Below are 26380 nucleotides of genomic sequence, written 5' to 3' on the forward strand. Positions count from 1 at the left end.
GTATAAAGTTCTCTGATTGGACCATGTAACAACATACATTTATAAAGTATTCCTCATCACTGAACATGAGTGAATGAAACAAACCAAAACTCCTAGTTAAAAGACTGGGACTGTAATGTCAAGATCCACCCACAAGACTTGGTCAACACACCCTGCCGCACTGACCTCTGCACCTGCCACACTCACTTCTGCACCTGCCACACTCACTTCTGCACCTGCCACACTGACCTCTGCACCTGTCACACTCACTTCTGCACCTGCCACACTTATCTCTGCATCTGGCACACTGACCTCTGTAGCTGCCACACTGACCTTGGTGGAGTGCCAGTGCAGGTCTGGGAGAGTCTGCAGAGAGAATCCACAAGAAGCGTATTTTCCTGGACTCTGTGGCAGTCTGCTGTGGTTTTCAGATCATTAGTCATATGTCATCACATTAACGCACATGAAATAGCATTGTTTTGGTCAAATACGCACCACAGTTTTCATAGTTGTTGTAATAGACAGTCTGCAAGTAACCTGCTCAAAGTACCGCCTTGCAGTCAGTATAAACCCAGTGTAATGGTGTCTGTGGTCTGTTCCGTCTGCTGTGTGTCTGCTGTGTCCTTGTCATATCTGTGTGTCTGCTGTGTCCCTGTCATATCTGTGTGTCTGCTGTCTCTGATCTCCTCTCACAGCTCTTCAAAAGCCCGGTGCTCTGGGCTCTGCTCTGGGCTAACTCGATGCTCCTGGTAACCATCCTCCTGCCAACAAAGTCCAATCTCTGACTTTGTGTCTCTCTTGCACAGCAGCCATCTTGGGACACTCTCTGTCTCAGCAGCCATCTTGGGACACTTGGTGTTGCTAAGGTCGTCCCTAACAACTGAGAAAAATACCATTCTAATTGTAAAAAAAAAAAAAAAAAAAAAAAAAAAAAAAAAAAAAATATATATATATATATATATATATATATATATATATATATATATATATATATATATATATATATATATATATATATATATATATATATATATATATATATATATATATATATATATATATATATATATATATGACGGGACAGTTCCATAGTTATTAAAACTAATGCTAGAGACATATTAAGTCATTTATTAGAATTTTTTAATGTGGCAGATTTGAAGTGAGTGTCCAGCAGGGGGCAGGAGAGGTTACATCACAGGGCAGGTTCACATGGCTCAAAAAGAGTTGTAATATCTGTGAAAAGGCTCTTTACAATTGCTGTAGAACTGATTTGTTTTTTACATTTTTATTTTTTATTATTTTTTTTTCTACCAAGGTGAGTCACACTGCAGGACAGACAAAAGGCTCCCCCCCCCAAACATCAAGTCCCTCCATTCATTTTGCAGTTACTTGTGCCTCAGTGCTGCTCTTGTATAATCTTATTTACATTTCTCAGAGGTAATTGGGCCGGTAGGGTACAGCCGTGATCACAGAGCTGATTAGGAACCAGGAGGGAGGGGCTACAACACAGAGGGGAGGGGCTACAGGAGAGAGAGTTTAGGGGTCAGACAGAGTACAGACGATGATGTCACCTCAGCCTGCACAACATGAGGGAGAACACCCACCCAGGAGCAGAGGACAATGGTGCTGTGTGTGAGGAACTGATCAAATGGGGTATTATAGATTATGTCACTCTTCATTTTTAATTTTTAGGCTTTACGTTTACATGGGTATTTCACGTTTGCAGTTCTTGAACCAATATCTTGGTCATGATTACACAAGTTGGATACGCCTACTGCATGTTTCCGGGTGATTGCAAAACTGGGGTACATGAGGAGAACACGCAGTCTCCACAAAGTAAGGCCTCGTGCCACCCAGGACTTGGGACAGTGCTAGAAACTCTGTCACTGTGTTGCCATGTCAAAAAAAAAAAAAACTTCATCATGGACACACTACTGACCAGTAAAAAGCATGCACTGTAGATATCTTTATTGCAGACTCAAAGTCCATAGTAATAAAATAAATGGGCTCAAAATGTTTTTATTCAGACTGGCTTTTAATACAGTGTCCGGATGTCACACTTCTCTCTACTTAGGACAATATTTCGGGGTCACTCCATTTTTAAGGGTGTCTGAACAATAGTTTTTCACTATAGGTAAAAAAGTAATACACTCAAAATTTCCCACAATGCACCTTGAAAAGTAGTGTCCAGCACTGGTCAATATAGGCCACAATGCACTGTGAGTCAGAAAAACAACAGTGGACAGCGACAGGTGTTTAACTGGACACAACACGACTGAATGAAGCAGATAGAAGTGCTGGTTTATTGCACTTTTGATCCTGATTATGAATAAAACACTCTTAAACAAACCGTTGCTGTGTAAAGCTGCTAGCATAGTTTAGCTTGAGCTGTTAACTGAGCGATCTTAGACAATCCGTCCGTTTACGTAAGATCCAGGTTGGCAAAAACTTGTATGATTATTGTTAGTCCATAAATACTTGCGCCAGTCTAATCTGATCAATATTTATGACAGAAATTAATCAATTATCCTTTAGACTTTTTTTCATCCAGAGTCACATGACCTGAATGTAGTGAATTTGAATGTGAAGTGAATGAGGAGTTAAGTGAAGGGGGAGACATTCAGACACAGCCTTTGTTTTATTATTTCACTATTTAATGTTTTTATACCGATGACTTCATGAGAAAGTACTTTGGTCACCTTGAGTGTTACACAGGGGTCTATACATAAACACCAACACTAATGAACAAACCACATTCATATAGGCAATGAGGATGAAGTGCTTTGCCGAAGGACACAACAACAGCTTTTTTTCTCTCCTACTGGCGCCCCACTGTGGCACCTGGTATTCACAGCGGTCTCCCATCCAAGTACTAACCGGTATTTACTGTAGAAGACACAAACAGTGTCAATGATTCATCTGGGCGAGTGGAGTCTTGCAGCATCATTGCAGGCCACTCTCAGTCTTTGTAGGCTTTTATAATCCACTTACAGATGAGCAGAGAGTCGATGAGTAGAGGCGCGACTCTCTAAATACTCGGCATTTTGTCTGGGGGCGGGGCTTAGCATTCCATGTCAATCAAAACTGACTGCCGCATGCTGTGTTTTCCAAGGAAGATGTTAATTTCATTATCAGCAAAAGTGATTACAGCAAATGTACAGTGACATTACCCAACCCTCATCCTGGTCCTCACCCTGGTCCTCACCCTGGTCCTCACCCTGATCCTCACCCTGGTCCTCACCCTGGTCCTGACTCTAACCTTTACTTGATGTGAATAAATATATAATCATAAACCCACATTTTTGCAAAAAGAGTCTTTTGTTTGATGTAACTGTGTTTGGGGAAAATAGAGTCTCTGATGCATCAACAGAAAGACAAATTCACTTTCACCTGCAGGAGCCGCTCAAGTGAACAGGAAAACACCATTTAAATGTGGGTTGTCATGTTGTAACAGAACATTAGGTCCCGCACCTCAACGAAATGCCAAGGTTTTAGTGAATCTCCTGTAGCAACATTGTATTGATAAAATCCTATCCCAATGGCACAGTAGAAGTGCACTCTGAGCCTGAGGTCCCTCTGTATCAGTGCTCTGAGCCTGAGGTCCCTCTGTATCAGCAGACTTCCTCTGGTCCATAGAACATGTCATAAACAGATGAAAAGCTGCTCTCTGCTCTTCCTGCATACTTTCCCAGTGCTGCTGTTTGTTTTCTCATCTCTCATCTAAGCTCGTTTTAATGAGCCTCACGCTATTCAGTCTGCTAGAATAAACAGCCTCCAGAACATGCCGTCATACAGTTTTGTAATTCAAAAATCTTTGTTCCGTTGACGCCATTTAACAAATAATTATGATTTTTACTTCGATACTACTTGAATGAATGAGGAATTATGTGACTCCAGAGCTAACAAAAAAGATTCACTTCATTCAACTGGACTCCTCCAGGACAGGGGAGTTACATAGATACACTAAACAGCTTTTATAAGTTAAGCAAGTAATGATGATTTATCCTAAAACTAATCAGATTAAACATTAGTGGTGTTATTTTAAAGAGTATAGATCATGTTGATTTTGCTCTGCAATATCTGGACACTTGGTTTACTTTTCATCCTCTTATAGCAAACAAAATCCCTGAAGATGTTTGTGAAAAATGTACTTTATTACAAAGCGCTGCACCTATAATAGTATAGTTAAAAACACTGTTTTACCACATGACATCACAAGGTGGAACAGAGTGTTTTCTGTGTTTTCTGAAGAATGTAGTCTAAATATGCAGGGTTTGTGTGTTAAACATGTGAAAGAAACAAAACATAACTCCATGTATGTTTGTGATGAGGAAATAACATTAGACGATAGATCTGAAAGTAGTCTCATATGGGCCCGTTAAAGACATAACACTTTTCTCAAACCCATTCTCTCTATGGCGTAGCCTCCATCTTGTTCCAAAAATACCAGGGCTGTGCTCGGTCTAATCTAATCTGATGATCTTCAGCAGTAACAACTGTTCTGCTCTGAACTGTCGGGACATGCTGTTCCTCTTTGTTCCTCTAGGTTTGACAAAGGCCCTGTACTCTAACCTTGTACTCCTGTGTGTACTCTAGCCCTGTACTGCTGTGTGTACTCTGGCCCTGTACTCCTGTGTGTACTCTAGCCCTGTACTGCTGTACTGTAACCTAGCCCTGTATTGCTGTGTGTACTCTAGCCCTGTACTGCTGTGTGTACTCCTGTCTGTACTCTGGCCCTATACTTCTGTGTACATGCTCTACACAGGCTCAGTACACTGCATCTGCTGTCTAATACTTTATGCTGACAATATGAAATGATTTGAATATGTGCATTTCTTGCAGCTCTTCTTCAAATATGATTTAGTTTGGCTCATTTTTGTGTTTAATTGAAAATACCACATTTTGTGCATTATTTTGCGTTTCATCTGTGCAATTTTCCAAATTATTCTGGGTTGTTATTGTTCCACAGTATGACATTAAACATATACATACATATATATATATATATATATACATACATACATACATACATACATACATACATACATATATATATATATATATATATATATATATATATATATATATATATATATATATATATATATATATATATATATATATATATATATATATATATATATATATATATATATATATATATATATATATATATATATATATATATTGCATTAATCCAGTTACAACTGTTTCTATCGCCCTTGTTAAACATGCATTTTTACAGCCACCTATACATAGATCTGGCCTGTAACTTAGTCTGGTGGCATTTCCGTGGAAATAGGTAAATTTAATGCAAAACTGTGCAACATTCTAAATAAATAACATCATCACAGAGACAAGAAAACTTCAAACTGGCCAGCACCGTTGTTGCGGTTACGATACACGCACCTGTAATAAGTACAATAGATGAGTAATGCCATACTGTGGAATATTCAATTTACTCTTACAATCACTCTTTCTTGAATAGTACTTCTACTAATGTGCTGGACCACTACTTTGTACTTGCACTAGAGTGTTATGATTTAGCAGCAGCATTAATCTTGCCTCTCATCTCTCTTCTGGGCAGTATGGAGCGGGGCGTATACATTTCCTGACGGGACACTTATGCAACATGTGATAGACCAAACATACACAACCTGAGCCTGTGTCTGTCAGAGTCCTACAGCGGCACACACACACAGACACGCACACTTAACCTGCCCCGAGACCGCTACATCCTTGGGTTTATAGGGATAGAATATAGATACAGGTAATATTGTTATGGAGCTCAACAGACCGCTCACTCAGGTTCCAGAAGTACATTTTCTATTCATTTTTCTCATAGACTTTTCAAAAAATCAAAGACAAAGACATTGCGAAGGCTAACAGCTGCATGCTAACTAATATTCATAATATTGAAACCTAAACAAGGAAAACAATAGAGCTAGTCAGTTTGCTAATACGTGTGAGAGCACCCATTAGGGGTTAATTTATCAATATTGTTCCACTATCAACAATTTTGATCTACTGCTTTAACTCATTGCTTTCCCTTGTATAAATAAAGATAAAGAACAGAAGATGAGGTCCATGTGTCATTCCCAGTTTGTCCTCAGTGTGTCAGATGTGTCTTTTTAAACTTATGCGAAACAATGGAAATAAAAGAGACATAAACTATAGAGGTGGCTATAATGGCTATAAAGAACTTAAACCTGAAAAATACAACTAGGACTGTATGTCCCAGAGAAATATGTTTTGAATTATGTTTTACTTTAAACTTAACTCATATTCAGTGGTTCGCTGTTGGTTCTATACTGATACTGATTGACATAAGCAAAATCGTTTATCGGCACAGGCACATTTTGGATATTGGCATCAGACCATCCCTATCTTTGAGCTCTGAGTTGTATTAATGCATGAGAATCGACACATTTCGATATCTCAGTTTGTATCGATATTGCTGCGTTTCACATGTCATCACAACATTTTATAGGCCAATAACATTTAATACAGATGGAGGCAGCTAAAATGAATATAGTTAATATCCAGACGTGTGTTGTAATACAGAGAGTTTTTGTGTCCAGTCACTGATAGAAATGATCAGGTTCAACATTTGTAAATTTACCTTGTGGATATTTCATGGTAAAGTACAATGTGATCTATGGAGAAAACTGCGCCCCCATCTGAGAGTATTACCAATGCTTGTGTTATCACCCATTTGCCCCTGTTTATTCTGGTCAAATTAAATCCAGTGACACAATGAGCTATTCAAATAAACACCATTAAACCAGAAAAAAGAGTCAAAAAAGGTCCAAGGCAATATCTGAAGACATTATAAAAAGTGCTTTATTAGTTACATGGGGCGGGTAGAGTATTTTTTTTTTAAGATGTTGAATTTTTAAGTAAAGACGGTATAACAGTTTTGTGATGTTTCATTTCCAGATATTTAGGCCATAAAGTAGAAAGGAGACCTCAGTTGGTAGTACAAAGTGTGGATGTACACAGTTTGGTTTGCTTCTGATCTTGTGTTTTGGAGCTTTTACAGAAAATGGTCACTAAAGTTTAGAACTGAACAAACTCTGTCAGCTCCAGCCATTCTACCAGTGAGCCCGTGCTGCCCTCTGCTGGTATAAGTGTGTATAAGGCCTTACGGGGGTCGGGAGTGGATGCCGCAATAGAGCTGTGTGATGTATGGCTGTGTTATATTTAGAGCGAGTATGTCATCAACATTCCCTGGGGCGCTGAAGCTAACTGGAGGCACTAGTATGTCTAAGACTCTTTTTGCTCATGTTAGACTTTAATCTGAGCTTTGTTTAAACAATCTGACCACAAAGAGTTGAAGCTACTGGGTGAGGAAGCAGCAGTAGAGCTGGGTGAGTTAGGGTGTGTTATAGTGAAAGCATAGACTGTATATATAAATGGGCTTAGCTAGCCTTTTATTTTGCTAAATCAAGATATAAAAATTAATAACAGAAAAATTAGGCGCCTTCTTTCGCCAAGGTCGCTCCCACTAGTGTTAGCAACAGGTTTAATTGACAGCATTGCCATGTGCCTGCTCAGTGTGGGACAGCGTTACCTTCAACAGCGTTGCTCTGGATTGGCTCTTTGGTTGCTATGATACTCAAATGGAACTCAGCTTCAAATTAGCCCCTATAACTGCTCTAGCCTTGATGAGCTTCATTTGACTGAAGCCCAACGCTATGAGTGACGTCACACTCACTTAATCCACTTCTGTATTCAGTCTATGAGTGAGAGTATCCAGTAGGGGTCTTATGGGGGTCTGGGTGAGGTAGGGGTGTATCATGTTGAGAGTATAGGGGTCTTACTGGGGTCTGGAAGCAGCAGTAGAGCTGGGTGAGGTAGGGGTGTCTTCGGGCCAGGGCCAGGATGCGTTTTTCAGTCATGGTGCAGTCCACATCGTCGTCCTGGAGGATCACGTCCTTCTTCAGGACTTTGACAGCGTACACCTCGTCCGTACCTCTGCGCTCGGCCAGCATCACCTGTGCATGAGGAGGATGACTTAGAGACTTAGACTACTGGTGGGACATAGCCTATAGTGAAAAATTGTTGTTATGGAGAGATGCAAAATTAGAAGGTCGACTACCATAAACCGCCTGATAAAAACAAATAAAAAGTCTGCATAGAGGGTATAAAGTGATGTTTCGGCACTTTACCTTTTTATCATGTCAGAGCAATTTTTAGTATTTGAACTGCAGTCCAGAGCATTTAAGCACATTTCTTATGGATTACTATAATATTGTCTGAAATACTGTCACTGAGATAAAAAAAAAAAAGTTACTTTTTAAATGATATAAATAAAAGCTCAAATTATAAAAACGCCTTACTTTCTTCACCAATTAGAGGATGTACTCTTAACAGTATATTATATAAGTAATCTCAGCATTTGAAGTATTTCCATCTGTAATTGTTCTACATTATGTTCTATTATGTTACTGTTCTATACTTTCAGTTAATCATGTTCAACACGCTCACAAACTGCTATTCCTGAACCCAGTTCATTCCTGATTTAGAGCAGGTTTAAGTCTATCATGATCCTGATTAAATCCAGATTAAATCTCGGAACAAGATTGTTTGGGAACAAATTCATCAACTAATAATGCTACCAACTTGTACTGACAGTCTTTTTACCCATCGTGTACGATCTATTTCGTCATATGTTATAAGAACTACATCTTGAAGGGCCTGTACTTCCTTTCCCATGTATTTGAGCAAAATATGTCTTGGCCCATATGTCTGCATCTAATTATGAAGCGTTTTACTGTCTGAGAATCAGGAAGTGTGCATTAGCATACTAGTTGTTGTTAGCTTTATCATGACAGCAAAGCTTCACTCTAATCACTGAAAGTGGTGAAAAGCACTTATAAACTCATTGTGGTAAATAATTAGGATGCTCAGAATGCATAACGTAAGTCAGGAGAAACTTTGGACCGCTGCAAACTGTTTAAAATTAACTAGTTTTGTTTTTTTCACATTTTAAGACAGTAAAATATCAGGGACACTGCATATTTAATTTTCCTTCGTAAAGCATGAGGAAAGACTTAAAATAATCAGTTAGTGAAACTAGTTCACACCTCCGACACTGACTCACCTTCCCGAAGCTCCCTTTGCCCAGCACTTTGATGAAGACAAAGTCCTGCAGGTCCATGCGTCTGCTCTGGGTCTTTCTCTGGGTCTGACTCTGGACCTGTCCATTCTGCTTGTTCTGTCCCTCCTCTGCTCCGTCCTGTCCCGTGTCCTCTGTTACCGTCACAACAGGACAGGGCAGGGACAGGGTGTGTGTGTGGTGGTCCAAAGACATGGCCTTCCTCATGCTCTCTAGCTCCTTCACATCTGAACACAAGTCAAAGAAGTGATCGTGTACATAGATCCTGTTGATATAGTATCATGTATATCTATACTATATTGATATAGTATGGATATACAAACGCTGAAAAGCTGCAGTACATGTATTTGTCCAGGACACAGTGTTGTTCCCTAATGACAAATGTCACCATACCACAGAAGTAGTCTTACTCCTGTTTACAACTTTGGGATCACTTTTAGACCTTGCACTTTTCTGAGCTATTGCTGGAACACTCAAATTTTTAAGTAAGTAATGAGGCATGGTTTTCTGACAGTTTCTTGGGTAAATACAATGAGGCCTAAAGGTGTTATATTTTAGGATCACAGGTCAGCTGCCTGCTGAGTGCAGACAGCCAATGACTGCAGATCAGGGCTGCACTCTCATCATGGCTGTGAATGCAGCCCCTTATAAAAAGCATGAACACCTTATTCACATGGGGAGGGAGGAGCAGACTGTTACCTTGGTCACATGGAGAGGTAGGAGCAGACTGTTACCTTATTCACATGGGGAGGGAGGAGCAGACTGTTACCTTGTTCACATGGGGAGGGAGGAGCAGACTGTTACCTTGGTCACATGGGGAGGGAGGAGCAGACTGTTACCTTATTCACATGGGGAGGGAGGAGCAGACTGTTACCTTGGTCACATGGGGAGGGAGGAGCAGACTGTTACCTTGGTCACATGGGGAGGTAGGAGCAGACTGTTACCTTGGTCACATGGGGAGGTAGGAGCAGACTGTTACCTTGGTCACATGGGGAGGTAGGAGCAGACTGTTACCTTGGTCACATGGAGAGGTAGGAGCAGACTGTTACCTTGGTCACATGGAGAGGTAGGAGCAGACTGGGACTCATCTTCTGAGTTCTGAGGTAACTCTGTCAGGGGTGGGGGCTCCTGGCCACGAGGAAGCTGAAAAACAAGATAATGATATAAAATGATACCAATCAGTGCCATAGTGAGTACTTTTTCAATACAGAATTTTCAACATGATAAAAGGATAACATGATGATCTAAATATGTAATGTTTTAAGAATTAAAACCCCATAGAAGTGTAATACTAGCTCTGGACATCTGGACATGTGGATTAGGGACCAATAATCAATCAATGTTTATTTATAGAGCACTTTACAACACTCATGGTGACCAAAGTGCATTCCAGTAAAATCAAATTAAAAACAAGTTAAAATCATACTAAAACACTAAAATAGGAGAATAAAATAAAATACATTAATACAACAAAATATAAATAATGATAATGTGTCACAACATTACTAAGTGTTGAAAGCCAGTCTGAATAAATATGTTTTAAGCCTGGATTTAAAAAGACCAAAGTCAGTAATGGTGCGCACATCAGGAGGCAGTTTGTTCCAAAGTTTGGGCCCAGCCACAGAGAAGGCCCAATGTTTGGATTTTGTTTTTGAAACTTCCAAAAGGAGTTGATTAGATGACCTCAAGGCCGGTTTGGATTTCGGACCAACAGTTCAGCCAGGTAGGGCGGGGCGAGGCCATTAAGAACTTTAAAAACAAAAAGTAAAATTTTAAAATCAACTCTAAAAGAAACAGGAAGCCAATGGAGCGAATAAATGACTGGGATGATGTGTTGGCGTCTGGATGTGTTGGTTAACAATCGTGCTGCAGCATTTTGCACAAGTTGGAGGCAACCCAGGGACGACTGGGAGACACCAAAATAAAGTGAATTGGAATAATCTATTCTAGAGCTAATAAAAGCATGAATCATTTTCTCAAGATCGTTGCGATTTAAAAATGGCTTGACTTTTGTTAAAAGACGTAGTTGAAAAACGCTTGCTCTGACCACGCTGTCAATTTGTTTGTCAAATTTAAAAGTGTTGTCAAGAATGACCCCGAGAATAATTGTGATGACATTTCGAGCTGCACTTAAATTAATTAATAATAGGTCACGATTCTTATTTTAATGGTAAATTTGTTAAATACCCCTTATAAGAAGCACCTTTCTACCACTGTTGAGCACTCATGACTCAAACCTATACAACAGTGGACACAAGGACTGAAAGCAGTGAGCATAAAAGGGCTTGTGCATTGACAGAATCAAACCACCAACCTTTGGGGAGATAATAAGAATTAAATGAGCAAGTTCATTATGTACTGAACAAACATAGGGTCCCCTTTAGACTGAGTAAAGACTACCTTCTTGCGTCTGTGTGTGGTGCTGGAGATCTTGTCGGGGGTAACTCCCAGGTCAGACAGGACTTTGGCGATCCCTCGGGCGTCCACTCCACAGGTGGGGGCCATATTCTGCTCACAGCGCCGATGGATGTTCACCTTACACACTGACACACACACACGTACAAGCTAGAGTGAGCAGACTGGAGTGAGCAGACTGGTGTATACACACTGGAGTGTACAGACCGGAATGAGCAGACTGGAGTGTGCAGACTGGAGTGAGCAGACTGGAGTGTGCAGACTGGAGTGAGCAGACTGGAGTGTGCAGACTGGAGTGAGCAGACTGGAGTGTACAGACTGGAGTGAGCAGACTGGAGTGACTGGAGTGTGCAGACTGGAGTGAGCAGACTGGAGTGTACAGACTGGAGTGTGCAGACTGGAGTGTACAGACTGGAGTGAGCAGACTGGAGTGTACAGACTGGAGTGACTGGAGTGTACAGACCAGAATGAGCAGACTGGAGTGTACAGACTGGAGTGAGCAGACTGGAGTGACTGGAGTGTGCAGACTGGAGTGAGCAGACTGGAGTGTACAGACTGGAGTGTACAGACTGGAGTGTGCAGACTGGAGTGTACAGACTGGAGTGAGCAGACTGGAGTGTACAGACTGGAGTGACTGGAGTGTACAGACTGGAGTGAGCAGACTGGAGTGTACAGACTGGAGTGAGCAGACTGGAGTGACTGGAGTGTGCAGACTGGAGTGAGCAGACTGGAGTGTACAGACTGGAGTGTACAGACTGGAGTGTACAGACTGGAGTGTGCAGACTGGAGTGTGCAGACTGGAGTGTACAGACTGGAGTGAGCAGACTGGAGTGTACAGACTGGAGTGTACAGACTGGAGTGACTGGAGTGTACAGACCAGAATGAGCAGACTGGTGTATACACACTGGAGTGTACAGACCGGAATGAGCAGACTGGAGTGTGCAGACTGGAGTGAGCAGACTGGAGTGTGCAGACTGGAGTGAGCAGACTGGAGTGTGCAGACTGGAGTGAGCAGACTGGAGTGTACAGACTGGAGTGAGCAGACTGGAGTGACTGGAGTGTGCAGACTGGAGTGAGCAGACTGGAGTGTACAGACTGGAGTGTGCAGACTGGAGTGTACAGACTGGAGTGAGCAGACTGGAGTGTACAGACTGGAGTGACTGGAGTGTACAGACCAGAATGAGCAGACTGGAGTGTACAGACTGGAGTGAGCAGACTGGAGTGACTGGAGTGTGCAGACTGGAGTGAGCAGACTGGAGTGTACAGACTGGAGTGTACAGACTGGAGTGTACAGACTGGAGTGTGCAGACTGGAGTGTACAGACTGGAGTGAGCAGACTGGAGTGTACAGACTGGAGTGACTGGAGTGTACAGACTGGAGTGAGCAGACTGGAGTGTACAGACTGGAGTGAGCAGACTGGAGTGACTGGAGTGTGCAGACTGGAGTGAGCAGACTGGAGTGTACAGACTGGAGTGTACAGACTGGAGTGTGCAGACTGGAGTGTGCAGACTGGAGTGTACAGACTGGAGTGAGCAGACTGGAGTGTACAGACTGGAGTGTACAGACTGGAGTGACTGGAGTGTACAGACCAGAATGAGCAGACTGGAGTGTACAGACTGGAGTGTACAGACTGGAGTGACTGGAGTGTACAGACCAGAATGAGCAGACTGGAGTGTACAGACTGGAGTGTACAGACTGGAGTGTGCAGACTGGAGTGTACAGACTGGAGTGAGCAGACTGGAGTGTGCAGACTGGAGTGAGCAGACTGGAGTGTACAGACTGGAGTGAGCAGACTGGAGTGTACAGACTGGAGTGTACAGACTGGAGTGAGCAGACTGGAGTGTGCAGACTGGAGTGAGCAGACTGGAGTGTACAGACTGGAGTGAGCAGACTGGAGTGACTGGAGTGTACAGACCAGAATGAGCAGACTGGAGTGTACAGACTGGAGTGTGCAGACTGGAGTGTACAGACTGGAGTGTACAGACTGGAGTGAGCAGACTGGAGTGTGCAGACTGGAGTGAGCAGACTGGAGTGTACAGACTGGAGTGAGCAGACTGGAGTGACTGGAGTGTGCAGACTGGAGTGAGCAGACTGGAGTGTACAGACTGGAGTGTGCAGACTGGAGTGTGCAGACTGGAGTGTACAGACTGGAGTGTGCAGACTGGAGTGTACAGACTGGAGTGAGCAGACTGGAGTGTACAGACTGGAGTGACTGGAGTGTACAGACCAGAATGAGCAGACTGGAGTGTACAGACTGGAGTGTACAGACTGGAGTGTACAGACTGGAGTGTACAGACTGGAGTGTGCAGACTGGAGTGTACAGACTGGAGTGAGCAGACTGGAGTGTGCAGACTGGAGTGAGCAGACTGGAGTGACTGGAGTGTGCAGACTGGAGTGTACAGACAGGTATGAGCAGACTGGAGTGTGCAGACTGGAGTGAGCAGACTGGAGTGACTGGAGTGTGCAGACTGGAGTGAGCAGACTGGAGTGTGCAGACCTGAGTGCAGCTGGTCCTGTACCTTTGCACTGTAGGCCCTGGCGCAGCAGCCCCCACAGCAGAGAGCCACAGTGGTCACAGAAGGTCAGCACCTTGAAGCTGTGGATGCTGAACTTGTGAGGGAGGTTCACACTGAACCTCTGACTCCCCACGGCCTGACAACAGGAGACAACACACACAGGAAAAGTGTTATATAAAAATCATCAGGTATCATAAACGGCTTGTTCAGAACCTACTTTTCTGCAAAGAGAGCATAATTATTTAATTGGTTAGTTTATTAATTGGAGAGTTTGATCAAATACATCCCTAAATCAAATTATTCCATTATTATATTAATTATGAACAGAATTTAAACACATTCTGCAGGTGCACTGTTATAGACCTCATAATGTGTCGACCCCCAACTAATCAATTCTCGCCTGAATAAAAAAAACATTGATAGAGTTAGTAGCACTGCCAGGAAAATTGGTTTGAAATTGCTTTGGTTTTCATCCATCAGATGTACAGCTGATCACAATTTATGTGAAACATGCAAGCAGATCGTCATGGCTAAGGGAGAAAAGACAACAAATATGTTTCATCATTTAAAGGGTTTAAATAAGACAAGACAGCCAGGATTTGGCAGCCTATTTATTTTTATTTGAAATGCCTTTTCATTACACAAATTATAGTTGATACTGCTGCCTGATACTGTGCCAGCTTTGCCCTAATAGAAGAAAACCAGAGAGCAAAGAGAACTTGCTCCACCTATTTTACCGGGGATGCATCAGAGGAGACTTGTCTATATTCGTGTCCCGGTATATTTCCCACAATGCACTTCACATAGTGCACACAGCTTGTAACAGTTCTCCTCATTGTGGTACATTTTTCATTCAGCCTGTTATAAACCTATGTCTAATTACATGTCAGGCCATATGTATCTTTTTATTTTCATTGCTCCCATTTCCTCACAATGAGTTAGTTTAAATAAACAATTATATGAACATATGAGGATAAATTCATGCTTTTCATGTTTTATATAGTGATAGTTTTTGGCCCTATTGCTCAAGCCTATGCCAAGAGTGTCCTCATGCACATTTGTTTACTACTGTTTTTATTTCCATTGCGCTGTATGGATTTAAATACAGTTCAGTGGCTGAGTAACATTGTATTTCTGGTTTAAGTTTATAACAAATAAGAAATAGACTAAAGTGTATTCAGACTGTTCTGAAGTGGTGTGGGAGTGCATGTTTTGCGTTCAGCCTTTTCAAAATGAACCACACTAATTTTCAGGCTGATTCCACATCATGCAGCTCCATTGTCCTGGGCCGCGACCGCCACATTCACCTGAAATTTACACCTGGAGCGACAGCGACATGTAACATAGACACATGTATTTAAAAGCATCAGTTTACTTCAGAGGCATCAGATGCTCCTGCTATGCTAACCTCTGTATGTGGTCACGTTTATTTCTTATTTTATTTATTTGTACAGGGATAGCACATATTAATGAACATTTAAAAATGTAAATATGTAAAGATTATAGCCAATGCGACTAATTTCCATCTTCAGTCCCTCCCTGCTCCCAGCTCCCTGTGAATAGACCTGTGCACTATAGTCCCAGTGGACTGTGAATAGGCCTGTGCACTACTGCTCCAGTGGTGACTGAATAGGCCTGTGCACTATAGTCTTTGGTGTGTGAATAAGCCTGCGTATGTGCAGTACCTCGGGCTGCCTGTCGTCCTTGTTCTTCACACCAGCACACTTTGTTATGATGAGCTCGTGGCAGCGTTTGTGGACCACACAGGTGCACACTGCAGAGGACATATGGGGACACATATTAAACACTACTTGAGTTATACTTGGTATGCTAAGTAATTATTCAGGTATTAGCATTTATAAAACCACCAAGATTAGTGTGCATATGAACTTTTGGGTTAGTACAAACAGATCCCTTTATGTTTCACATCCCAGAAGCTTTTATCAGATGGTGGACACAGTATAAATTTCAAAGTGTATGTGATTCCCAAATGTTTATTTAATTTGGTGGGATAAAACCTGTTGTAAATATAAATTATAGATTTACACAAAACCAAGAAGCAGTTTGTTAACTGTGTTTTAGTAAAATTAGTCAAACCTGTCATAGGAACTTTAAGGCTAAGGAAATAGCTAATGGTTGCATACTTAAACTTAAAATACTACTAATATGGCCATAGACAAAATCACATAGACATAATGAAGCACTTATACCTCACTGTACTTTACCTTGACACTGGTAGCCCTGCTTTCCCAGAACGCCCCTGAGGGAGAGAAGGACAAAATCAACAGTGTAAACCACAACCTGTATAAAGAAGTCACTAAGTGAGTGTGATGTCACCCACAGTGTTCTGCTCCAGTCAAATGACGCTCAGGCTGCAGTTATAGGGACCAATTTGGAGTCAAGTTCCATATTTGGATTTCTGAGTATCATAGCAACCAAAGAACCAATCGGAAGTCAGATGGTTGAAGGTAACGCCCCTTCCCACCCACACCTCTCGTTTAGCGAGAGTGACCTCATAGAAAGAAGGCGCCTGATTTCTTAATGTTCATATCTTGATTTATAGACAAAATAGCAAAAACACCAGGATCATGTAGAGCGGTTTAATATGAACGTTTTAAGACCAAAATGATGACCGTGATAGCAACAGTTACAGAGAGAGGGGCCACAGTTTTTCAACAGAATTAGAGCCAGAGTCGATGAAGCCGGAAACGTGCCCATGCTCACTTTGAAATGTGGCAGCTAGCAGGTTAGCTATGTCCATTTATATATTCAATGTTTATTTTTTATGTTTACTACTTTCTATTTACACACAGAAGACATCAAATATAGTTCTGTCATTGTGTCCTTAGGCAAGACACTTCACCCACCTTGCCTAGTATGAAAGTGGTGAGTGGGTGAGTGACTGGTGATGGTTGGAGGGGCCAATGGCGTAGATGGGCAGCCTTGCTTCTGTTAGTCTGCCCCAGGGCACCTGTGTATGGAGTGAATGAATAATGACTACAGTGTTGATGAGCCTGTAGGCAGCTGCTCCCTGCGTGTTTAAACCTGTTTACATGTGACTATAGTGTTCAGAGCAGAGGGCACGTGTCTGAAAGTTTTCTACTCCTGTCTCATGTCTGCTTCTATTCAGATCAACTTCACTTACCATTTTTTGCTAAATATTTTATTAAAGAGGTGGTATTATGCCAAATCTATTTTTTTTAAACTTTCTCCCATGTTATAAAGTTGTTCCCTCATTAAAAACATACCTGAAGATTTCATGCATGCTTGAGTATTTTTACAATTTCTTCTGGACCTTATTCAAACCCTCCTTAGCTAGCTGTAGTTAGCTTAGTTAGCTGTAAGATTCTGTGCAAGGCTCTGCCCACAAGCCTACGTCACCCATGCTCCCACATGACAATTGTCCATAAATATACAAAAACATGATACAAAACTGATCGGTTAGCAGTTAATACCCCATCCAAGTAAAATACCCCATCTTTACTACTCCACAGAAGTGAAATACCCCCTCTTTAACCCTCTGACACTCCAGTATTTTAAATCCCACTTGTATCTTTTGTGCAAATGATTTCTGACAATTTAAAGTGCTATACATTTTTCTTTTTTTTTTCTACTTTCAATGGCTCAAATCTGCTGTCAGCTTTTAGATGTGGGACATTTTGGGTGCAAAAGTCATTCTTTAAAGATGTTAAACACAAAATATGCTTAAAAAAAAAAAAAAAGAAAGCTGTAAGTGACTCCCCAAGTGAGTCAGAGTTAATATGTGTCATAAGATATGAAATTTACTTAACAAATGTAATGCTGATTCATTCTTAATTAATAAAAAGCATGGACATACTACTCTTATGACTAAAACCAGATGAAATTTTCTCTGAATACCCAGTATCTGAATGGTCACTACATAAACCCCAGCACCTGCAGCCAATCATGACTCAGTGCTAGTGCAGCCTCTGCAGCTCAGGGAGTGAATTCTGGAGGTTTTTTCACATGAGGCCTGTCCATAAACTGAGTGTATATTGTCTTTTAATAGTATTATGCTCTGTTCCTATTTCATTGTTGCCAATTTTAGTGCAAAGTAGATACATTTGCAACTTTATGGTTGAAAAACAGTCAAAAACTGAGGGAGATGCAAGTACTATGTGACATCACACAGGACTATTCTGATTACAGCCAGGTGTTTCTGATTATAAACACCTTGCTGCAGGGGCCGAGTTGGAAGTGTGGATACCTGTTAAACCAATGACACTGTTCCTTGTACGCTGCATACTGTTGGCCCCTCCTATGGATAGCACACTAGCGAGCAGATGATTAAAAAAAAATATTTGTACCAAAATGACTACTCGACACTGCCAAATCCTGAGTATCACAGATTCAAAAAATTCAATTGGAGAATAAAGTAATAAGTTTGTCTGTGTACTTGTAGTGTAAAGTTTGTCTGTGTACTCGTAGTGTAAAGTTTGTCTGTGTACTCGTAGTGTAAAGTTTGTCTGTGTACTCGTAGTGTAAAGTTTGTCTGTGTACTCGTAGTGTAAAGTTTGTCTGTGTACTCGTAGTGTAAAGTTTGTCTGTGTAGTCATAGTGTAAAGTTTGTCTGTGTACTCGTAGTGTAAAGTTGTGTAGATGTGAGTGTATACAGACCAGATGAAGTCTCTGCAGTGGGAGCAGTAGGTGGGCTGTCTCAGGTATGTGGCCATAAACTTGTGCCCGTTGACCTGGTGCACCCTCCTGCGGACAGCACCCTGGCGTTTCCGGGGACCCATCCTCTGCCGGAACACCCGCTCCTCATGGTCCCCGCATGGCACCGGGGCCTCTGCACACACATACACAAACACACACATGCTGGGTGTCAGTGCTGTTTAGGGACATTTCATTGACTTTCATTCATTTCCTGGAGACTGATCCAAACCTTAAACATAATGAGTATTTGTGGGGGAGACAGTAGCTCAGTTGGTAGAGCGTTTCTTCATTGATTTGAAGTTTGGCAGTGCAATTCCAGCTCCCACAGATGAATGCTGTCATTGTGTCCTTGGGCAATACACTTCAGTCCCCTTGCCTCCAGTGTATGCGTACACTGTTGTATAAATGTGTGTGAATGGGTGAGAGGTTCCTTAATGTAAAGCGCTTTCACTCCCTTGAAGGTGGAAAAGCTCTATATAAAAAATTAAGACACTGTCAATCTCAATATTGATCTAAAACAACAATACACCAACAATACCACCTACAATATGTGACCACATTCTAAACAGACACATATGAATCCAGTTCACTGATATAATCCCATGATTAAATATCAAATGGATTCATCTGGATAGCCTTAGTTTAGTGAGTTTACTCTGTTCCTTATTTGGCAGGGACCATGTACAAATTCATTCATTTCACAAAAGAATATATTATCTGATTTCTGATTTCCATCTGCAGTGCCTGGCCAGGCGCCTGGGCAGGCGCAGGCTCTGGGCATATACACTTCATTATAGGACTAACTTAGATAATCATTAAAAACACAATAAAATGTCACCACAGTTATATAAATATTAAAGATCATTATGTGCATATTTTCACACTGAACTGCTGTGTTTCAGATAACATCACAGAATTCTATCACAGATGGAGTTTTGTTGTTATAAAACCAGATCTAGTCTAGTCACAAATGAAAATAATAGGATTCAACATTTATTAATTTACGTTTTAGATATTTAGACATTAAAATGTCAAAATAAAATAAAATATCGTGATTTTGATCAATAATATCAAAATTTGAAAATATTCTCCATTAGTCATCATATTCCAGCTTGTATTTGGTCAAAAATGTGCTACAAAAATCTCAATCTGCAATAGAAATAATATAACTAGTTAAAATAATCAGTAGCTGCAGCTTTAACATGCCCACTAGGAGGCACAATCTCACTGTGTGTATTAGACGCTCCTCACACGGACTCTGTGTATTAGTGAGGGGTCCGGACAATAAGGCAACAGATTAATAATAACACAAATATAGAGAACGTATTATAGCAGCTTCATACTTAAAACTTAAAACAGACAAAAGTATTTATGTTAAAGTTTATTATTAAAGATGACCTATCTGCTCTGTAGTCCTAATGTCTGACACCCGTGGATCATTATGTCATAATTTGGACATTTAAATCACAATAGCCATCTAAAACAAATGAGCTGACCAATGGGAGCTGACGTCGCTGTAAACATCATCACAACAAAGCGCCGCATGTTGCCAGCGCCCCCTATGGATAGCTGCACATCACACTAGTGAGCAGCCCATTATTTTATTTTTTTATTTGCACCAAAATGACTATGCCATGCTGAGGAATCCTACAAGTATCACCAATTAAGAAAATAAACAGAATAAAATACCAGCCATATATGACTTGAACATATTTACCTTGTGTCTGGGGACAAGTCAGGCAAAGTTTATGACATTTTTAATCAAAATCGTACATACAGTTTACATATAATTATCTGAAATAGTCAGTGTGTGTGTGTGTGTGTATATATATATATATATATATATATATATATATATATATATATATATATATATATACATAATGTGATATAAGAATAGGGTGCATGTGTCTCTGCAGCACTAGTCTCACTGTGTGCACACATTTACATAAAGACAACAGTACTTCACATAAACCATCACTATAACACATATATACACTGTATCTATAGACTATATATTCTACGTGCTGACTGGACCTCTAACACTCAGCCTCTGTGGGGATGATGTCAGCTCCATTAACCACACTCCTCCCTGCACTTAACTAATCAATTTATCACCCTGCCCTCCATGTGGCCCTGTGCAGCTCTTCAGTGGGGTTAATCCTGCGTTTGTGATCCAATTCTGCTTTAGTGGGGTTTTTTTATCAAATTGAGATGATCCGTCTCAAATGTACAAAAAGTGCTTTTTTTTTTGGAGGCCATAAAATGGTGCCTGTAATGTTCCACAGTATGCCATTTTTGTACTAAAATAATAAATTAAATTGTGCATTATTACTGGGACTGGCTTGAGTCTCCACAGATCTAACCTGTAACTTAACCTGTTGATCTAACAGAGACAGCTAGGCTTAGATGAGGCGTGGTTAGATGACTTTGAACCATTACTGGACAAAGGTTACGTATCTACAGTATTGATACTTTGCAGCTGATGTCATCAACATTCCCTGGAGGTGTGACGCTAACTGTAGGCACTGCTCTGTCTGAGGCTTTGTTAGACTTCAATCTGGGTTTTGTTTTAACACAACCTGACCAGACAGAACTAACTTTAGCTGGAACTACAACAGATGAGCTGATTTGTGCTATTAAACAAGTCCCTTTGAAATAACATTACAGTCACAAGCTAACTAGCATTAGCCAACAGTTTTTCAGAAAATCAAACTCTTAATCACAGGCTGCTGAAAACGTGCTCTTTAAATCAACTTTGTATTTTTTCTTGAGTTTTCAGATGGTCTTAAAACGGTTTTGACTGTATTTGCTAATGTGTGCAATGTGTCACCGTGGAAACAGCTGAACATTCCCCCATAGACATACATATAGAACACCCCCAAGATGTCACTGCAAAGTATCAATACACTTATGTCCATAATTAGCATGTGATGCATTTTGGTCCGTTAAAATCAGTGTAATGTGGTAGATCCTACAGGCTGGAGACCCCTGCCATGGACAGACATCATTTTATTGTCGTACTGTGGAGAATTACAGACGTAGCAATAACATCTCCATGGAAACAAGCAGGTGACCCTCCACCAGAAATGTTACAAAATGCACCTTTGAATGCCCCTGTCACTCATTCATGACAGCGGCAGGAGGAGTGGGTGTGTCTGTGTTTGAGCATAGAGATGTATCCAACAGAGAATCAGCGAATCTCCACAGAACCACCACTTCAGATCCTTATTCACTATAATGTGTCGCATGTATTACCCAGCCCTGTATTTCCTCTGTGCACCTGCAGAGCCAATCACAGTCTGCTACTTCTGCCTCTCAACTAAGGATGGTGATATTGACAAAAAATTATATCCCTATATTTTTGCATTATCTTCATAACCATTTTCAGATATTTTAACAGTGCATCAGGAATGTGCTAAAATGTCCTGGTTAAAGGTCCTGTACGTGATTTTATTTATTTATTTTTATTCACGTGTTTGAGCAAAATGTGTCTTTCCCCAGTACAGATATATTGTATAAGCAACTTTTGAGGTCAAAATAAGGCCACTGTGTACTGTCCTTATCTAATTATAAAGCTTAGAATGGCAAAAAGTGCTTATAAACTCATCATGGTGAATACTTTGGATGCTCAGAATGCGTAAGGTAAGTGAGGAATAACTTTGTACCACTGCAAACCGTTTAAAATGAACTATTTGTGTTTCTCATGTTTTTAAGACAGTAAAAAAAATCAGGTACAACACTTTTGAAGTTCAGGTATGGCACAAAGAGTGAATGGACCAGCAGAACCATCAGCCCCCTCACCCTCTCCACCAACACCAGAGACAGCGCTCCAGAGTCTGTCCTGGTTATAGAAGTTCTCATACTGCAGAACAGTGGTGATATTACTCATGCTAATCAAACAGACTTTAGCAGGAGTTAGCTAGAAATACTCGTTCTGTCCCACTCTGAGCCTGATAGACATTCTGCTTAAGAGAATGGCCTTCAGGGCTATCTGCTAAATATCATATGTGAATCTTTTTACTTTATTTTACATCAAGCCACAAGTTAAAGTTTTTCAACTGTTAAGATTTATCTAATGAATCAATGGCTTCACTTTTTCAAGGTTCCGACTAAAATGAATTATATTCCTTTCAAACCTTTATTTAACCAAGAAAGTTCCACTGAGATTCAGACTCTTTTACAGAAGAGTTGTGACCTCAAATGTGCTTTTAGTGGGAGGGGTGAGCCTTTACTTATGAAAGCCGCATGCTGTGGAACTCACTATCTACAGAAAGTTAAGGACAAACATTATTGCTCTGGTATCTCATGTTTTCAAACTTAAAATAGTTGATATGTTCTGATAATAGGCCCCATGTTCCTACAGATGAGCTTCCTAAACTGATCTGATGTTAGGACACCATCTGCAGGCAGCAGAAGAAACAATGAAGAAACAATGTTTTAAGGCTCAAATAATCATTATTTTATAATATATGTCCTTCATTAATATTCTGAATGTTTCTGTTGTTCCTGGACTTTGCTCTGCAACACTGAATTTTTTGTTTCTTTGTGTTTCTTTGACACAACTAAAATGTGACATTGTGCCTCCATTAAACTCTAACTGGAACATTACAGTCTCCTGCCTGGTTAAGCACTAGTGCTGTCAAAAGTATCAAAAATACTAATATTAATCGATACTAAAACTAGTATCGAAAGAACATACTCATTTGAGCAGGTCTCAATACTAAAAAGTCACATTCACAGGAGAGAAATTTATCTTTCCTGAATAGCTTTAGAATGATCTTGAGCTGTATCAGTATCAGTATAAGACACATAGACTAGTGTACACACATGGGCCACTATGGAACCTACCAATATACAAGAAAGTACTACCATTTAATGTTGAAAATCCCAGTACATTGTTTAAAGAAAGAGTGTTTTTATTCCATCATTGTGGTATGATAAAGGTCCATCTGCAGACAGACCTTTACACAGGACATGATCTCACCTTCAGTGGAGGAGCCTATCAGGTCGATCACCACGTACACTCTGCCCTCCGGCTCCAGCTCCATCTGAGGACAGCACAGGACACAGAGACACCATTACTGCATGAACAGGGACGCAGGGCTTTCCAACTAATACTGTGCAGCTCACGTCATCAACATTCTCTGGGGGTGTGAAGGTAACACTTACTACGGCAACACGCACATGGACAAACGACGTGAAATATGTTATCTATTTTATATTATTCTTAAAAATGTTTTTTTGAAGTTAAATATGAGCCTAGCGTTGTTTCATGCTATCATCACCTTTAACTAGTAAAAAGCTTGAGCAAACCGATCAGACAAGAGAAACAACGAGGCCAACTGATCTGAGCCTAATATTTCATGTGGTTTGTGATTACAGCGCTAAACTATTTTACCAATTTTACTTAAACGAATGGAAAACTTAGGTTTCAACTGACCATAGACTGTGTATATAAATGTACGTAGCAAACCCGCTAGCCGCCGCTTTCCAAAAACAAAGTGATCATGGGCGCACTTCCAGCTCCATCGACTCTGGCTCCAATTCACTTTACATTAAAAAACTGTCAGACTCATCATTTTGGTCTTAAAATGTTCGTATTAACCCGCTCTACATGATCCTGATATTTTTATTTCTCTATTTTGTCCATAAATTAATATATGAACATTAATAACAGACAAATCAGGCGCCTTCTATCCCTGAGGTCACTCCCACTAGTGTTAGCAACAGGACCATGAAAGCTCAGATTGATCACAGGCTCCTCAGACAGTCTTCAAACGTTTTTGTCTTTTTTGTCTTTGCTAATGTGTGCATTGTGTCACCATGGTAACTGCCGAACATTCACCACGGAGATGTCACTGCAAAGTACAATGTCACAATATCACATTTGAGTGTTACAATTATTGTGAGAAGAAACAACATGATTTAACAAGTATTCACAATAAAATAAAAAATAAAAAATAAAATAGCACAGAGACAAAAAGACTTGTCTTTATAAACAGAGAAGTGTCCTCTGGTGAAGTATTCATCTCATTTAAATGTGATATATTACACAAAAGTGACTTTTGTGATCTTAAATCCATGTTATAATGTTGTTACCTCCTCAAAAACAGACCTGGAGTTGTGTTTTGTTTAAATCACATATTTGAGTAACCCGTCTACATCTTCAAAGCTCAAAATCCTCTGTTCCACCTTGTGATGTCATGAAGTGGTAGTTTTCAAGTTAACAGCTCCTTTTACCTTTAGTTCAGGAGATTGACAATTCCAGGGTTGAAATAATCCAAATGATTCTAGTGAAGGTGTGTGGAGTTTATAAACACAGTGGAGCACTTCCTGTATCGCCACATGACATCACAGGGTGGAACAGGGTGTTTTATAGAAGAACTCAGCCCAAATATGCAGGGTTTGTGTGTTAAACATGTGTGAATGAAACAAAACACAACTCCAGGTCTGTGATGAGTAAACAACATTATAACAGAGATCAGAGAATAGAGTGAAATGGTCCCTTTAAGTTTTAATTCATTTTAGTGTAACTTGACAAAATCTCCATAGAAATACAACTGGACATGCTAACAGTGAGCTAGTTGTCCGGCCTTGTGCACAGAGCCAATTGAACTTTCTAAATGACGATGTAAAGTTCATGTGACATAAACACCCACGTAATAAAGTTTACATTCAGATGTATTTTTAGATGAGCGATCCTTAAAGCCACAGTTCAAACGTACTACTCCAGTCAAGAATAAGATGTTATGGGTGATGATAGCGATGGGGGGCAGGAGCAGAGGCAGGGGCGGGCAGGTGCAGCAAACAGTGGCAGGAGAAGGTCAGCAGGAGAGGCACGACCAAGAGCAGGGACAGGACAAGAGCAGGGCAGCAGAAGGGCAGGAGCAGTAGTGACAGGAGCAGCAGCAGAAGCAGTGACAGGAGCAGGGGCAAAAGCAGTAACAGGGGCAGGAGCAGGGACACAAGCAGGAGCAGAGACAAAACCAGGGGTAGAGGCAGGGCTCTGTACTGTATGTGACAGAGACAGAACACAGGACACACAGAGCGGGAAGTGTGTTGGCAAACAGCAGCTATTGTCACTGCTCAGGGCCTCCAGCAGAGGGCTTATCATTATTTACACAATTTGAATTGAACTGTAAAGGCTGTAGTTACCAAAGTATTACTGATTTACAATATTTAGCCGGCATGTTATAATGGAACTTAAAGGACTGGATGTAAGATTTTGATTTGAAATTTCATAAACCTAACTATGACCTAACTATGTCCCCAGATATGAGGTAAGCAAGTTCAAATCAAATACAGCATTTACTAGCCACAATTGTAATGCTGATTTATTACAAAAACAGTGGACAAGATGGACCATTTACTTATATAATGATCTGGTATAATCATGGATATAATCATCCAATCAGAAAGCAGAATGAGCATCACATGAGCCTCTCATTTGGGTTGCCCGTTTCAATGCTAAAATCCAGTTGGTTTAAACCTAAAATGCCTCTCTCTGACCTGAATGGTCACTACCTAAACTCCAGCACCTGCAGCCAATCATGACTCAGTGCTAGTGCAGCCTCTGCAGCTCAGTGAGTGAATTCTGGAGGTTCTGAGCTGTCACATGAGGCCTGTCCATATACTGAGAATGTGAAAATCTTGTACATGTCCTCTATCT

General features: G+C 40.7%; 1 protein-coding gene across 1 annotated transcript in view; it reads right to left on the minus strand.

The window, feature by feature from the left end:
* Positions 1 to 26380, minus strand: part of LOC117382348 (protein kinase C epsilon type-like) — an 84391-nt gene that overhangs the window by 41356 nt on the left and 16655 nt on the right. The window contains exons 3-11 of the mRNA XM_055227439.1: positions 23696 to 23759; positions 18670 to 18841; positions 16257 to 16291; positions 15717 to 15805; positions 14035 to 14167; positions 11501 to 11643; positions 10150 to 10243; positions 9086 to 9327; positions 7803 to 7976 (exon numbers count right to left, since the gene is read on the minus strand). Coding sequence (XP_055083414.1) covers positions 7803 to 7976; positions 9086 to 9327; positions 10150 to 10243; positions 11501 to 11643; positions 14035 to 14167; positions 15717 to 15805; positions 16257 to 16291; positions 18670 to 18841; positions 23696 to 23759 — 1146 coding nt within the window. The remainder of the gene's footprint in view (positions 1 to 7802; positions 7977 to 9085; positions 9328 to 10149; positions 10244 to 11500; positions 11644 to 14034; positions 14168 to 15716; positions 15806 to 16256; positions 16292 to 18669; positions 18842 to 23695; positions 23760 to 26380) is intronic.

This window comes from Periophthalmus magnuspinnatus, chromosome 15, assembly GCF_009829125.3.
Source record: "Periophthalmus magnuspinnatus isolate fPerMag1 chromosome 15, fPerMag1.2.pri, whole genome shotgun sequence".
In the NCBI taxonomy this organism is placed as follows: Eukaryota; Metazoa; Chordata; class Actinopteri; order Gobiiformes; family Gobiidae; genus Periophthalmus; species Periophthalmus magnuspinnatus.